The sequence below is a fragment of the Haliotis asinina genome, chromosome 6 (assembly GCF_037392515.1).
Source record: "Haliotis asinina isolate JCU_RB_2024 chromosome 6, JCU_Hal_asi_v2, whole genome shotgun sequence".
Taxonomy (NCBI): Eukaryota; Metazoa; Mollusca; class Gastropoda; order Lepetellida; family Haliotidae; genus Haliotis; species Haliotis asinina.
Genome location: NC_090285.1, coordinates 27252995 through 27269533, shown reverse-complemented (window position 1 = coordinate 27269533; position 16539 = coordinate 27252995). Strand labels below are relative to the sequence as shown.

At 36.8% G+C, this 16539-nt stretch overlaps 1 protein-coding gene across 2 annotated transcripts in view; it reads right to left on the bottom strand.

Moving 5' to 3' along the window:
* Positions 1 to 16220, bottom strand: part of LOC137287025 (protein quaking-A-like) — a 30887-nt gene extending 14667 nt beyond the window's left edge. Inside the window, exons 1-4 of one of the 2 annotated variants that reach the window (XM_067819123.1) lie at positions 15975 to 16220; positions 3629 to 3759; positions 2310 to 2426; positions 1563 to 1706 (exon numbers count right to left, since the gene is read on the bottom strand). In XM_067819123.1, coding sequence (XP_067675224.1) covers positions 1563 to 1706; positions 2310 to 2426; positions 3629 to 3759; positions 15975 to 16131 — 549 coding nt within the window. In that variant the 5' untranslated portion in view covers positions 16132 to 16220. The remainder of the gene's footprint in view (positions 1 to 1562; positions 1707 to 2309; positions 2427 to 3628; positions 3760 to 15974) is intronic. The other variant, XM_067819122.1, reaches the window with a different exon arrangement.
* Between the last annotated feature and the right edge of the window lie 319 nt (positions 16221 to 16539).

The window sequence follows — 16539 nt, the reverse complement described above, 5'->3', positions numbered from 1 at the left end:
CTGTAAACAATCGAGTTTGGACCAGACAATCCTGTGATCAGCAACATGAGCCCCGATCTGCACAATTAGGAAGCGATGACCAACCAAGTCAGCAAGGCTGACCACCCGATCCCGTTAGTCGCCTCTTATGACAACCACAGTCACCCTTTATGGCAAGAATGGTTTGCTGAAGGCCTATTCTATCCCAGACCTTCACGGGTCTAGTTGTGTGTGGTGTGGGGTGGGGAGTCATGAAAGTTCATAGCATCAGTTGATAAAGCTGGGACTCACATCAGACACACCTTTTCATACACAAAGAAAGGGCCACGACAATATCACTCAACACCCATCTGGAGCATGGCAAGAGTGAAATAATTAATTCAGATTGTATTGGGAATCAATTTCAAGGCAACATCCCAGCTTCTTGACACCAATAAGTGAACTGTGGCTGTAGTCCGTTCCATTCAAACAAACTGGTCAATGTTTCATCCGTCCTGGACACTGGTCAACCACATCTCAAAGTTTACACATCACATTGGCAATACTGATTCAATTAGACGTAGTGAAGGTATGGCAATAGAAGAAAGGCACAGTTTGAGTCGCTGTCCACCTAACAAACTTAGCTGGTGAGCAGCAGCCAATATGCCTGGGGAAGAGTCAAGCAGCTATCAAAGGGAAATTAGAATAACTGCCTTGAGCCTCTGTCAGCTTTGGACATTTGGGTTTAGAAGACCTGTTATACAATTAGCTTCACTGGCTTTCTCCCTACAGCAGTACACATAGTACACCGGACATCTGTATCGTCAGGAGACCTGCTACAGTCTCTGTTCGCTTACTGATTCCCATATGAAGCCAGGATGAGAGTAAGGCATGTCATTGAGTCAAAATGACTCTACCACATCAACCTGTATGGTACAACTTGAGTAAAACATACATGCAACTATTGCAGTTTCCATCATAATAGCTGTGAAATATATTCTGCATACTGATTTTGGACTAGTGCAAGTGCTGTGATTATTTACCGGTGAAAAGTTTACTGTGCAATAATTTCTTTGTCACAATACATTAGAATTTTTCAAGAAAGAAGTGTTTGTCAACCTGTTGTTTCAAGTAACAATACCATTATTTCAATTCAAGCACTTGGTATCATAAAGAAACGGAATAATTATGCATGATTATGATGAGGTAGTTCTTCAAAGGTTTATGAATTTCAGTTGGCAAGCTGCTGAACCAATGCCATATATGTGAACATCAGGGTTTAATTTGCAGATCACAACACTGGAATCAGTGGGAGAAGGCCAGTGTTCATATTCTTGTTGAATAATATGGACAAAAACTACAACATTAGGAGCCAGCAATACCTTGTGTCATCTGAACACTATCAATTACAAATGTTACAAGGATATATGTTATTACAATATTCATTATTCATACAACTTAATCATTTCAACATCAAATTCCAAATATATTTTCAAACAAGATTCTTTACAATGTCAAACATTTTGATGCTTTGTAAATATTATTTCTATTACCCTGACCACTCTTAATGTTACTTCATAATCATGTTGGAAAAAAGAACTTACTGCAGGTACCAGCAGTTTCTTAACTTCATCGACTGCCTTTTTCATCTTTATTTCTGCTCTCTTCCTAGCGTCTTCTACTGTGATGAGAACATGTAATTCTTCATTCAAGTGTTCCCAGTTGGCCTTTCCACGGTTGGCTTCCTCCTACAACACAACACTTAATGCTACTAAAGCTGCTCACAGAACCTCAGGCTAAACATGTCCATACCATGCGAGTGTGTCCATATGCCTGATAAATCCTCAACCAAACCAACCAGGACAAACATTTTCCCATACAATCACATGGTTAAACATTGTTATGAATCTTGGCCACTTTTCAGTTTACTGGTAGTTATTTCTACAGAGTGAGAGTGTTTCCTGAACAATTCAAATTTCAAATGTTCGGTACAACCTTTGTTTTAACAATGAGGAAATAGTTCTGATACACAGTAACTAAGGAGAATCAAGAAAAAAGAAAGTCATCTGAACTGCCTAAAAAGTGATCTTGACTCAATAAAAGCAAATGTTAAAAAGACAGTTCTACATCAAAATGACAACCATGTAACGTTCCAGTGATTGTCTCCACCTTTCATGATGAAACTAAACTGACTTAGATTATTTCAATCAATGAAACACTCCTGTACTTCCACAGAATATTCTGAAACATAAATGTATGACTGGTGTAATATTGTATTAACACTGATACTACAGCAAGTAACATGAGGACCTAGGAACAATGAATGTGTTTCTACTCAAACCAATAATCACCTTTTTCTTGTCCCTCATTGATCCCTTGCCTCGCACCATAATCTTACAGCCTGTGTATTGTTCTAACTCTTTCGCAGTCATTCCGCGTGGACCCAATATACGACCAACAAAATTGAACTGAAAAACAAACATTGGACATTTCAAGTAAACCAACAACAATCAAGGATTTGCCTTGGCATTTCAATAAAGTACCACTGGCAGCACAATTAAGCAAACCAAAGGCACCCTCTTCTCCAAATAAACATTTTTAAAGTACAAAGGCTTTCATTGCAATTATTAAATACCAAAGGATATTGAGGTCAGTTTTATTTTATTCACTGGTCATCAGTGTAAGTCATGTAACTAAAACTGTCACCTAGCTGAACCAAACCTACATGAAGGAAGTTGTTTTCCAATTTGGGAATAATCACACACATTTGATGTGGACCTTGGCAAATCCATCAGCATCTGAGAATGTGTTAACAAATCCTTCCTTGCACTCATCACATATAATATCAAATTTTTCACAAACCTAGACTGAACTTGACCATTAATCTCTCATTAGAATATTACATAAAACACAACATTTTTTTCAGGTAAACCAATATGAATTCTCACTAATACCATGCCGGAAGTATCCTTATATGGTTTTGATATGCAAGAATTATTTGATAAATTATATTTTTGAAGAAAAATATTATACCTGAATAATTGTGAGAAAATATGAAATCTCTATACTATACTGACAATATCTGAAAGAAATTGTTCACATCATTTCAAGAGTAAATAACATCTTCCATGACATGATTCAGCTCAACAATTTGATTATGATGATCAAAAGATGTTATCAAGAGTGAGTGACATTAAATTTACACTGCATTCAGCAATATTTCAGCTTTGTGGTGGCAGTCTGCAAATAATGAGAGTCTGGAACAGACAATCCAGTGATCAACAACATAAGCATCAACATACACAACTGGGATATGATGATGTGTCAACTCAGTCAGCGAGCATGACCAGCAAATCCCGTCTGTCAATTCTTACAGCATATATATGGGTTACTGAAGATCAGTTCTAACCTGGATCTTCATGGGAATGTTATTAACAGGCTCCACAGGCATAGAACAGGTAGATAAGGAATAACAATTCTAAAATGAAAATTTGTGGTTGTGGCCTCAGTTGTAACTAAAACACAAGGAGCATCATGCTATAATAAAATATACCACACACTTTGACTAAACAACATGCTGAAAAGGTCTTATCTTACCTACACAACAAAATTCAAACTACTGGTTAGTCTAGCAAACTTGGTATGTGGCTTATGTACACAAAGTACTCACATCTGGGTGATCCTTTGCTGGTACAAATAGTTTTTCTGTGAGCGTGACAACAGGACCAACTGGTTCTGGGAGATCCAATGGATCACGGTTTCCTTTATGATGGAAGAGGGCTACTCTAACTCTGTTGATTTCTGTAACAATGGAATCTAACCCTTGTAAACAGCATCCACACTCAACAAATTAGCAAATTTTGTATGCAGTTAGGCCTCAGCGAATGGTATCACAAGTAACAATAGTCAACAGGTTTGAGGGTCGGCTAAATCCTGTCAATGCTTGCCAATCCTGACTTGTGGCATGACATGGCATTTGGTTGTGCAGTTCACCCATTCAGTGTGGAATTTTATATCTGATCAGAATGATCCAACAATGCAAAGGAAACGTAGCAAAAATAAGAGAAAAAAGCACATTTCTGCATACATTTTTATACATGCATTTACTGGCAGACTGTCCATCAATACACCTATGGCATGATGGACAGACAAACCATGAAGGTCAACGGTTGAAGATTTGCAAACAGCATAATACAAAAATAAAACAGAACTTTGTCCAAGACATAACACACAAAATGCTTATTAATTTAGTAATGATCATATGACCAACAGACCATCACAGATCAAACAAGCATTGTCACTAAGGTGACATAATCCCCTGCCGCAAATTATCAAATCAAACTGAAAATAAAAGTGAAGGTCATAACATAACATGACGTTAAATGTCAACAAAACAGTTAACCTCTCTTGATATTTTGCCCTACAGTAGTTCAAACACACAAATATTTTCAAGACTCACTCTGACAATGACATGAATGTCTTTGTGTATAAAATACGCAAAAATAATAATGAAGCAATTGAAAAACATTCAAGGGAGGTCATGAAAGTATCAAGTATCAAAATAATCTTGATATATCTCGCTGACAATCATTACATGAAGGTTAATGCTAAAATCTTCAAAGTATTGCCATGACCTTGAAAATTATATGAAGGTCACCAAAATCAACTTGCAGCTTCCCTAGATGAAACTTGGTGTCAAATATGAAAAATGTCCAGTGAATGGTCCTTGAAATATCTCACGGACAATCTTTACATGCAGGTATACCATGCTGAAATCTTCAAGGTGATGATATGACCTTGAAAATTATGGGAAGGTCACCAAAATCTACTGTACCCTGTGCCATCCTTAGATAAACCTTGGTATTGAATATGAAGAAAAAACAGTTCTTCAGATATCCTGCTGACAAGCTTTACATGCATCTTAACATGCTGAAATCTTCAAAGTGTCGCCATGACCTTGAAAATGAAGTGAAGGTCACCAAAACTGACTGGCCTATGTGAATTCCAGTGAGATAAAGCTTGGTGTTGAATATAACGAAATCTCACTGATAAGGGTTAAACATTAAGGTCCCCTTGTGACCTTGAAATAGAGGTCAAGGTCACAAAACCAGATTGAGACCTTTCTTATACTGCAATGATGCTAGGTACCAAATAAGAAAAGAATCTAGTCAACAGTTCTTAAGATATTGAAAATTCACCTCGTGCTAAACATGTGGCAGGGGATTAACACAATACATTCCAAATGATTTTTTATACTGCATACAAAGTCTCATCACTTCATAATCACACTTGCAGGGATGGAAATAATTCTTGAATTGGTAATGTACCCCGGTACAGAGGTACTTGTAAAACCAATTGCCCTGATAATGTTTCCACTATATTAGGCGTTTTTCTTGTTGATTATTTAAATAAACAACATAATTAACAATGGAAAGTCCACTGGACACCAGTACAGTGTGATATACACATTAGCTTGCCTGACAGAAAAACACACTAGACTGGGATGTTGGGCAACGGGTTATTTCCACCCGACTTGCAGACTGTCTTTGATGAATACATATACAGTTGAACCCCGTTTACTCGGACCCCACATATTATGTGAAACGAAACTTACGTTCATTACTTGTACTCGCTTAACTGGACCCCGTGCTTCCGGACCCAGGTGGCAAATTTTCAAACCATTCCCATAGATTTCCATTGAAAAATGATCCAGTTATCCGGACGGAGAGATGTGTGCAATGTGCATGTGTATGTGTCACGTCAATACCGTTTACTGCACGACTAGGTGATTTCATTCTTAGTCTATCTGAAGGCATTTGGTGTGAATTGATTAATTAGCCATCAAAAACGCTAGTGACGCGCGTCACTCATTAGGATTTGGTGCATGTGAGAACATCTCATCAGTAACGAAAACACATGTTAAGTAGGATTAAGGTAAACTACACTGTAATTGCACTGTATATAACACATATATACAGTTATCTGTCGCAATGCAAATTAAAACTAGCCTCCCACATGATTTAAGTCATGTGATCCCGTACGGAAGTTTACTCTCTGCAGACAGCGAAGCGATGTCATATGTTTTTAGGGCATTTAAAATGAAAAAAAAAGAACATGCAATTGGCAAAATAGAAACTTTTTGTCATCGATTTACGTTTTCATCTAACTTACCATCTGAAGCTCCACATGCTACATGATTACATCAGATGCAGTGCATGTGTCATGAAACTTAAGGAACTGCATAATTCCCTTTAATGGACAAGGCCTGCCGAGGACCATCATTACAAAACGAGCATTGGTTATTCCCATGATTTGAACAGTTAACTGTCTGATTCTCCCATGATGTCGACAGAGCCTCGGATAATGATTTATGGGAGTGGTTCACATTCGTTTCAAAGTAACCCTGCAATGAATGACAAGGAATAATTTGAGAATGTGATCAACAAGGCATTCTGTTTTCACAAGAAGTGAAAATCGAAGTGTTAGCTCATCCTCCAGATCTATGTAATGAAGCATACCACATTTGCAGATTACGCAAGGTATGCCCCTTTCTCTGAAATATCACAATTATGTAGGCCAATCTGTGGAATGGGAACTTCTTTAAATTGTGTATGAAACACTTAGTAACACAGTTCATTCAGAAATGGCCAGTTTGGCAAGATTGAAACATACAAGATGGGGATCATTGCTGAGATCAAGACAGGGGCAAAATTTCTGCTTTGCTGTGTATTATGAACTGTAAGATGAATTTCAGTTAAGGTGAGCTAAAATATCACTGAGCTCAAAAGACTGATTCAAGACAACCTTTTCATGATCAATAGTTAACAAAGGCTGCACAGTGAATGATGCGAGACAGCTGAGGTGGATCATGTATGGAGTTGACATGAGCTATGAGCTACCATATGAGAACCCAACAGTTAGCTGGCTATGCCAGCTCCAATATACCCATGCGGAACACACATGACAACATTCCACAGACAACATTTCAACAAAAACTAATGACTAATGGCACTGGAAATAGTGGAAACAAAGCCACATGAAACTGGAGCACCAGTACAAAAACATCATCATATAACATCAGTGGCTTCACCATGCTGAGCCATCAGTTGTGTCTCCAGCTGTGCTAGACCGTCACAGTAAGTACACTAACTGAATTCAGCTTTACTGGCTTTCTGGGGCAGTCATCAACAGAAAGGAACAAGGTTTCCAAATTAACATGGTTACTACTTGATGAATGCTCGGAGTACAGGCAAGATATGCAGTTGTGAGGCATCACTCATGCACATTTAGCAGTATCTGCTTGCCTGTAGGTTTCTTCACACCAAAACTCTTAATGTGTTGGTTAAGACCTTGTACAAAGGTATATGAAAATTATGAAATATTTTTCAGGTTATGCAATAAGAATGTTATGAACATCTTAATGTCGGAAAAAAGAGTTGTCTTTATGATGATTATTGGGGTGTCCTGATCACAGGAAACCTTGTTTATAACATTTGTGCTTGTAATGAACTGACGGATATAACATGTTTTTGGTCCCCTACATTGGCTTTTATATTAAATTGATCAATATAATGAACATGCTTATGAAATAATGGATACAACAGATTCATTTTTTAGTTTCCCGTGTACTGTCAACAACACTGTTTATGTTGATCACTGTCACCCGTCAGCCTATGAAACCATACAGTTTCCAAAGGGCAATAAACAGTTTGGAAACAAGGGATTAACTGGATTCAGAAGTATCATTAGTTAAATAAACAAAAGTAAAATAGTGTTTTGGCAATAGCCTTTGATGTTGATATTTTCTGTTTACAAGATTCCTGTTGAAGAAGATTCTGCTGGAGACAATGTTCCCCTATTGAGATTGTGAAGCACTGATATCCCACAAGATTTGACCCGAGAAGTGAGCAAGGTATTTGATGTTAATGCTGACTGGACTATTTATCGAAAAGTGAGAAACAGCAAACCAAGATAACCCTACTTTATCACCACTGTAAAATTTAATACCTGCATTTTGAACAAATATGAAATGAAACCAAAGAATCAACACAGTTGTTACAAAAACTCAAATTACATATTTTGAAAATCCCTAGATGCACCAGTTTACCATGTTAACTATCTATATGCAAAGTTTGGTGAATTATTTATTAAAGGTTTTCAAGATGCACTCCTGAAATAGTGACAGCTTGAACCTATAAACAATGTCCATTTTGATAGTGAACAAAATGATGATACATAGCAACCTTTTTCACATGGAAAGATATTTTTGTGCATGAGATTCCAATGTTAAAAGAGGATATGTTTTAGTGTAATGGTAAGTGCAACAATAGTAGCAAGCCGTTGGCCCTTTCATTATTGGATTCAGTAACATGGAATCTTGCCTTTAATCAAGAAATCACTGCTGTGGACGACTGTACTTGATCTTATGGTCTGTGTCAACACCTAGTATCAGTGCTCTCTACCAACACAGGCTTGTTCACGCCTTTTCACCATTATCACATAAAAATCCCAGTACTGCCTTCATTTACTACTTCAATATCTTATCTTTCAATGTTTACCACTCTGCATGTAACATCCTTACTGAAGCCCAGTGTTAACCTATCACTGTAGTCCAGTGAATATCACATTTGGAAACGCTGGTCATTGTCCTTCATGATTAAACTGGATGAGGACTTGATTGGGACACCACTGATGATTGGGGCGATAATGAAGACACTCCGTTTAACACTTTTACTAATAGTGTTCATTCCAGGTAGTACCTGCACATACATTGAAACTAATTGAGGATCAGAAACCATTAGCATACTCAACTTACAATCAGAACCAATAGCCATAAATAGTCACAATGGCCTAGTACACCACATTGATTCAACACTTGCTATAAAATATAATTATAAAATAACTGAAGACAGAAAATACTACTTCATTAAAGCTCATGGACAGTGGTGTTTTTGTTGTATTGATAACTGACACAATGTTAAAGAATGTCAAAAATGGCAATACTTAGGGAACTTCAGCTCCACTAGTCTCACACTCAGAAAGAAGACTTAATCATTAAAAAGGATACAGTGACTAAGGTATCTGAAGGCTAAAACGTCTTTAGAGCAAAACCATTAAACATATAATACTAACCCAGCAAGTGTTTGGCTATTACCAGACAAACTTGTAAATAATAATTGTCCACTACAATGTCACTATCAACACTGCTCATCCACCATGAAGAAGAATTAATTCCTTTAACTGAGGACAATAGACAAATATCATTAAACACAAATACTTCTAAAATAATATGCAGGCAGTATACATTTTGCTACCAGCAATATATATATATATGAGGAATGGGTTGCTAGGCTAACAAATCCTCTTTCTGTTCACCTCCAACAAATAGGTGGTTTCTGCACAAAGATGCATGTCAGGCTACTTCCCTTCTCACCATTATCTCCAGTCAGCTGCCTATCTGCTTGTTAACTTTTCTAATCAGGACCAGATGGCAGGAGGTAGAAGCTCATTACAGCAGGGGCAGTGGCAGCTCTCAGAAAATCCCTTAATTCTGTGTTGGGGTCATTACAAGCCAACATCCCTCTGATATTGAGCAACCTGTTACATCATGCCTAAGAACCAAGTCATTATAGGCACTGACCATTGCAACAAAATGCTACATTCACAAATATGCTCTGGGGCTACAGGCAAAAGAGAACTAAAACAGTTTCATGTTTTTTAAAATAGGCACACATTATGAAAACAGTTAAATTGTATTCCTAGTGGCTTGAAAAGTTAGACTTTTTAAGTTTAGTTTTGAAAAGTTTACCTGTCAAGTTAAAAGATTTCAAAGTTGAGAAACAAAACAGTTTAAAGTATATGTAAATGCATCATGAGTCCATGTTACATTGAATATGGGGCATTCTCAAGCAAAGGTAAAACACTGCAATATTAACTACTGCTGTCTCTGGGCATGACTCAATTACTTACTGACAAGATACAGCTGGAATACTGCAGTGGGGAATAAAGAAGTAAGCCAGAGTAAGACAACCCTCAGCATATATGTCAACTGCAAAACACTACTGCTTGTTGGATAGACAATGATAGACTTGTCATGGTTATTTAGCCACACTAGTGGTGGTCATTTTGAAACTGTTGCTACTCTATTTGAAAAATATAAAACCCTCGAAAGAAATCAAAGATGAAGTGTTTGCATGTGTGATACAATGATTGAAGAAAGTGCATGCATGCAAATTAACAGGGATACTTGTGTTTGAAAAACATGTTTGCAGTAATTTAAAGATGAATAAAACATCACAATACAATTTGGGACATACTAGATTTAAACTGAAACCGATTCATATCTACTTACAACACAGGACGCTTTGGTTGGAGACTGTACCAAGAGAGGCCATGTCTGAATCTTACCACTCTAGTTATTCTGTTCTCACACGCATGAGAAACACAAGTGTTTTTCTTATGTAAATACAAAACAAAATCGTAATCCTAAACTGATGAGAGGTTTGGGCACATAGTAAATCTTGATGGTGTCAATGTTTTTGTTGCCTTTGGGAAGGGCTAAATAAAAACATCAATAGAAGGAATCACCAAAACGCATCATACCAATGAACATGTGGATATCATGCACACACTTTTCATGACATAAAACATGCATGAATATTCACCACCATTTGTGGATATAAGACTGCACAAAAGTCTGTCGCTCCTTGTTCGACAATGCCATGCTCAACTCACACTGAAAGAAACTGCTCTATCAAAAGTTTGGACGCTAATGTCTGTCCAAAATGTTGCCTGTCATTTCGACATAAACATAACCATGATTTAACCTGTCAAACATCGATACAACACTCAACAGAACACCTTCCTCAAAGCAGTTATCCTATGGTCACCAACCCTTGACAAGATCAGCACACTAACAGTCAACACCAGTGAGAAAGTTACTGTCAACCCTTTGAAAACTTAATGTTATCGGTAGTGTTAGTCAATGAAATGTCTTCACTCAGTTTTTTGTCTATCCTCCATGTTTGTATTTCTTTAATGTTGAAAATCCCATACATAGTTTCTTTATACTTGACTTTTGTTACTTGTGCATGTCAGTATATATCGCTTCCTTCTGGATCAAAGAAATTTTTTTGAGTATTCATTAAATATATTTACACTAACCAGGGTCATGTTTACTGGATACGTTTTAAACAAATGTGAAGCAGTTTTTGAAAAAATGATTCCTTGCAAACGCTTTTTTTCAGTACATTTCAAAGAAGCAACTATTACAACACACAAATGTGGCATGATATAGTATAATGTGTTTACCAAGTTCATTGCATAAACAATCCACTCTAGTTGGTACATATTACATCAGCATAACAGATTCACACACTTTATAAGTACTGAAATGGTTTTCATAATTTTCCACACATTTAAGGATATGTAAGAAAGAACTTCCACCCCATGAACAGATACAAGTCAGATCATGGTGTTCCCCCTCCTGCTCGTGTTTATGTTTCATCCCTTCAGCTGGATGGAATGTAGGGCCAAGTCTAGGAAAACACAGGGCATGACTATTGAGTGGAGAAACATGTATTGGCACAGCCATGGTCTAGCAACCATCTATTGCAATACTATTGTAAACGTTTTATTTTTTCACTGAATTGTCTCATTTGTAGTCATTTACCAAAAGAATGTGTAGTTCATATGAAATAATAGTTGAAGTAGTTTCAGTCTCTTCTAATGACTGACAAGAAACCTGATACCTTGATTAAATAAACAATTAACAGGTGCCGATAATTTGAAAATTGAAGTAACTGAATCTGGTACTTCCTGTATTTTGTGTAGGGCATTTATCAATGGAAGTCGATTACTAAACTATCGATAGTCACATATACTATGGATGCATCATTTAGTTTCATTTCTACCACTGATTAATTGCTATCTGACTCAACAACTGCAATCCATCCATAGCTTGATGCATCATTACCGCTCTAGAATAAACACCATACCGTAACATCATATTCACATTGACTTCTAGTGGACAACTTGAAAAAGGTTCAGTTTATTCCATTAAGTCAACTGACATCAATGAAAATGTACAGGGTCCCTAAACGGGAGGCCTGCCTTATGAAAATAAGTGTTTTAACAAAATGCTCGCTTACTTTAACTATTTGTACAAGCAGTCAAGAATCAGTATAGCCACTTCCACCTTAGCCAAATACTTTTCAGTCTCATGACCAAACCAGAACCCCTAGCATAATTTATAGACTTTAGCAGTTATTACTTGGGCAATTATGAAGGGAACTCACTATAGTGAATGGAATGTTGCTGGAGTCAATCTTGAGGTCATTAACAGGAGTGTTATGATTGATGAATGCTACTGACCAATGATATGTTGACAACACATGAAAGTAAACAGGGAGAGTCCAATGAAGGAATCAATCTATCTTGTACTGCAAACACTATAGTTTACTTTTTCTTGCATAAAAACTTGTTCCTAGTTGGTTGCAGAATGGGCAGTTTCTCCCTGACAGAAAAGGTACAACATTCCATACATCCTGCTTGAAAATGTCATACATAATATCAATGTGAAGACAATGATGTGATTGTATCTTGACACCGGACACTTGTCAAATGCAGTTTAACCAAGTACACCTGAATGTTAGTCCACAACAAATAACCGTGGTCGAGTCTGTGTCATCTGCTAGCTGTCAAGATGACCATTGAAGCCATACTGAGGAAGACACTTCAGATTTATGGGCAAAGCTTATGCCAATAGGATAAATTAGTTATCAACAACTCCTTCAGGGTATATGGTGAATTTACCCTTGTACGTGTCTATATACCAAAGTAAAAATAGGCAAAGTATGCTCAAAATTGCACTATTATTGAGGATCTCATTATCTCTCTCACATGCTCACTCTCACGCACGTATGCGTGCATGCACACTGTGCTTTATAATTTACTTATCCTCACCTTTGGGGTTCACATGATCATTTAAATGAAACAATACTAAAATGTACACATGGAAAAAAGAATTCATTACCTATCATAACATGCCTGAGATGAAATGCACCCAAATTCTTAAAATCCACAAGCACAACATAACTTCCTTTTCACTGAACATGCTAATAAAAACTTAGACCAAGAATACAAATTTTGTAGAAAAAAATAAGAACTTGAATCATATAAACAAGACAAAAAAACCCTCAACCAACCAAATCCCAAGTGACAGAATAACACATACATCAGTGTTTGTCATCAACTATACTGGACAAAAATAGTTTGTGATAAATGTAAACTTTGAACTTTTGAATAATCTATTTATTCATGGACACACTGATGAAATATCAATTACAAAAATACCAATATCCCTAATTTATTCTGTTCAGTATATTTTGAAATTAAGCATAAAGTCAAGTGCTCCTTGTAACCATGGCACTGGTTAACACTAGCAATGCTGTAGCTGAAGATTTGGGAGTGTCTCTCGATTCCAGTGCCTATGGCACGGATGACCATGAAGGTTCTTTGTGGTAGTATTGGGTAAGCAATGAAAAGATGTTCTGTAAGAATTTCTAAATTAATTAGAGGATAGTTATTTCTTGTTCTTGAATATGTGGTACACTTCAGATATGTTACATTCTTTTCTGCATCCTTTCCCTACATTTTTCTGCAATGGAAGCATACTTATGTCTTTCTAAATCAGATCCTGCAGTGAACGTCCTTGTGAAATGTGCCTGTAATTGTCTTCTCATTAAAAATTATTTATCCAGTGTCAACTTCCATTTTCAAAGTGAACATTACTCCTGCATGTCAACACTCATGCCCAATATTTTGAAAACACTGTGTGTGAAAATGCTGTGATAAAACCAGGAACAACTAGTATTTGTTACCTATGACTTGAATCATTTAAGATTTTGAGATTTATTTGATTCATGAAAAATTAAGAAAACAGGCATGTCAAGCAATAAATATCCCAAATACTTATCATGCTTATCGAACAAGTCACATGTCACCATCAACTTTTGGACATGAAATAGTCAATAATTCCAGGAAAAGCATCCAGACTGAGATCATGATTTAATAAACAATGACGTTTAAAATAGCAAATTCCCAGCACAATGCATTCAGCTTTGGGAGGGAAGTGACTATAATGAGAGTGAATGTACCAAACACGTTGGGCTTGGATGACCTAAAACATTTGTTACAAATGTCTTCAGTGAGTGTATTACAACACCCCACTTTTCTAGCTAACACAATCATTACTGACCATGCACACACACTAAACAACATCACTTACTCATTGAAGAATACGCTTAAACAAAAAGCTTAAAAAGATACCCAAAGAGCAAACAAGTCAAGAAGCAATCACAGAGTAAATGAAACTAAAATAGTTATGTCAACATAAAATCCAAAAGTAGAAATAAGGAAAAAAGCATACCTTCTACCTTTTCGGATACATCAGAAAAGCAATCATAAAAGGTTGACTTGTCCAGAATGTCAGTGGAATAAGGACCACCATTACCACTTTGGAAAGAGAAATTTCTCCAATATTATTAACAATGATTAAGCTTGCAATAAAGAAAGGGTCAGTTCATAAATAACCCCCAAAACTAAGTTATGTGACAACTAAACTGGTACATGGGAAAGCAAGATTTTTCTTTGATGTACATGATTAGTCTTGGTAATGGTGTTATGTACAGATCAATATACAAAAGTATAGATTGTTGCGACATTTCAGCAAATTAGAAACATATTAAAAATTCAACATGATTAAATGTCAAAACCATACCAGGTAGTTTTGAATGGATTAAGAGGAAGCTGAGGTTATCAATAAGACTAAATTAGGCATCTCCTTTGAGACAGGAAACCATAAGCTAACCTGGAGATAAGTCAAAATTCGTAAAACTGAAGAAAAACAAACATGCATGTCAAATGCAGATACAAAGGTGATAAAATATTAGGAAAGCTTTTGAAAGAATAATAAAAATCCATGCCCATTCCTCAAGTAAAAAATTTATTAAGTTCAGTGACCACAGACATGAAGATGGGTTGATATTTGCAGATGTGTTAGCAGTTTATACTCTACATGACATACACATGACATGAGGGAAATAGTACTTTCAATGTCACATGCAAACTATTATAATAAAGCTAGGTGTACAGAATTATTTGGAAGTGTAACCATTGCCAGAGCAAAACAACTACCAGAAGATCAATCATGTTGTTTTCCACATAGAACATACTGAAACTATTTCCAAAGTAAATTGAGTTAAATGTAGAACGACCTATAACAATCGTCGTCTTATGATCAGTGGACAAATTTATATTAAACGCGTTCCGTATCGTCGGATATGACCGCGGGGAAACAAATGCTCTAAAAATATGATTTGACAGCCAGCGCTGAATCTTTCCAGCGGCAGTGTTTTGCCCAAGTTCTTATCTAGTTTTAAAGATAAGCACTCAGTAACGACCAAACTGAGCCACAAGCAATCAGCATCTTTCACTGACACACGTCTGCAGACAAGCTCAGATGCCTGGAAGAGTCAAAAGCAGGCCAAAATGTTTTGAATAACCAAATTACGTGTCTTAGACCAGGAGCCTTCACCGACAGAGGGTGTAGGCTTTCAATATGGCCGCTCAGTCAGCTCTCCCAGCTTATAGACAGAGGCGTAACGGAATGCACAAAGTTTTGTGCACTCGAATAAATTCCAGACCTGTGTTTAAGACTACAATTATACACGTATCGGAAAAAACATATGAAAACCAACACGATTTTACATGAAATACACGGTCTTAAAAATCTATAGGAGTGTTACCCCATTAGATAAGTTTGCACAGAAAGTTTGTTACGGGCCGACTGGCCCCGTTTCTTTGTTTTGCTTATCATAACTTTCTGTTTCGGCAAGAACAGTCGAACAAAAGTAAAAGTACCTACACAATGACAATTAAAAAGGATAATCAAAACAAAAACTTTCGGCCCTAGTACTCGTTATCAAACAAATCAATACAAACGATAAACAACTTACCTTCATCTAATAGCTTTTCCGCATGTACGAAAACGTTCGGAAGAGCTTGTATTTGTTTCTTATCTTTTAGTAACTGTGCTAAATACTCTGGCGTGTTACGCTCATCTTTGTTAGTTTCAGTCCCCATGTTATAACAAGCTTTTGAGCTCTGTAGCATCTACCTGAGTTAAGAAGTGTTAGATTCCAAACTACAAACCACGACTCGTATTAGCGATTCCTCTTTCCATCAAAATTTGTTTATGAACACGTGGGGTATACTGCGCATGCGTCAGTCAAGGCTCGTACATTCTTCCACATAGAAGGGGTGTTAGGCTAGTCCTGGCGTTCACGGTTATTTTCACAGTGTTTTAAATATAGGTTCCTATCGCAATCCAAGTAACCAACACACGTAAACATGTGTGTTAAGTGTAACTGTAATGATACAACTTACTTTACCATGCATTGGGATTACACATTCCAACTGTCAAAAGAAGACTGAACCCCCTATGCATCGACCTAATTCATTGAGAGAGGTAAGTCTCGATGACAGTGCTCAACAAGTTTGACAAATGGGTAAGAGATGCGC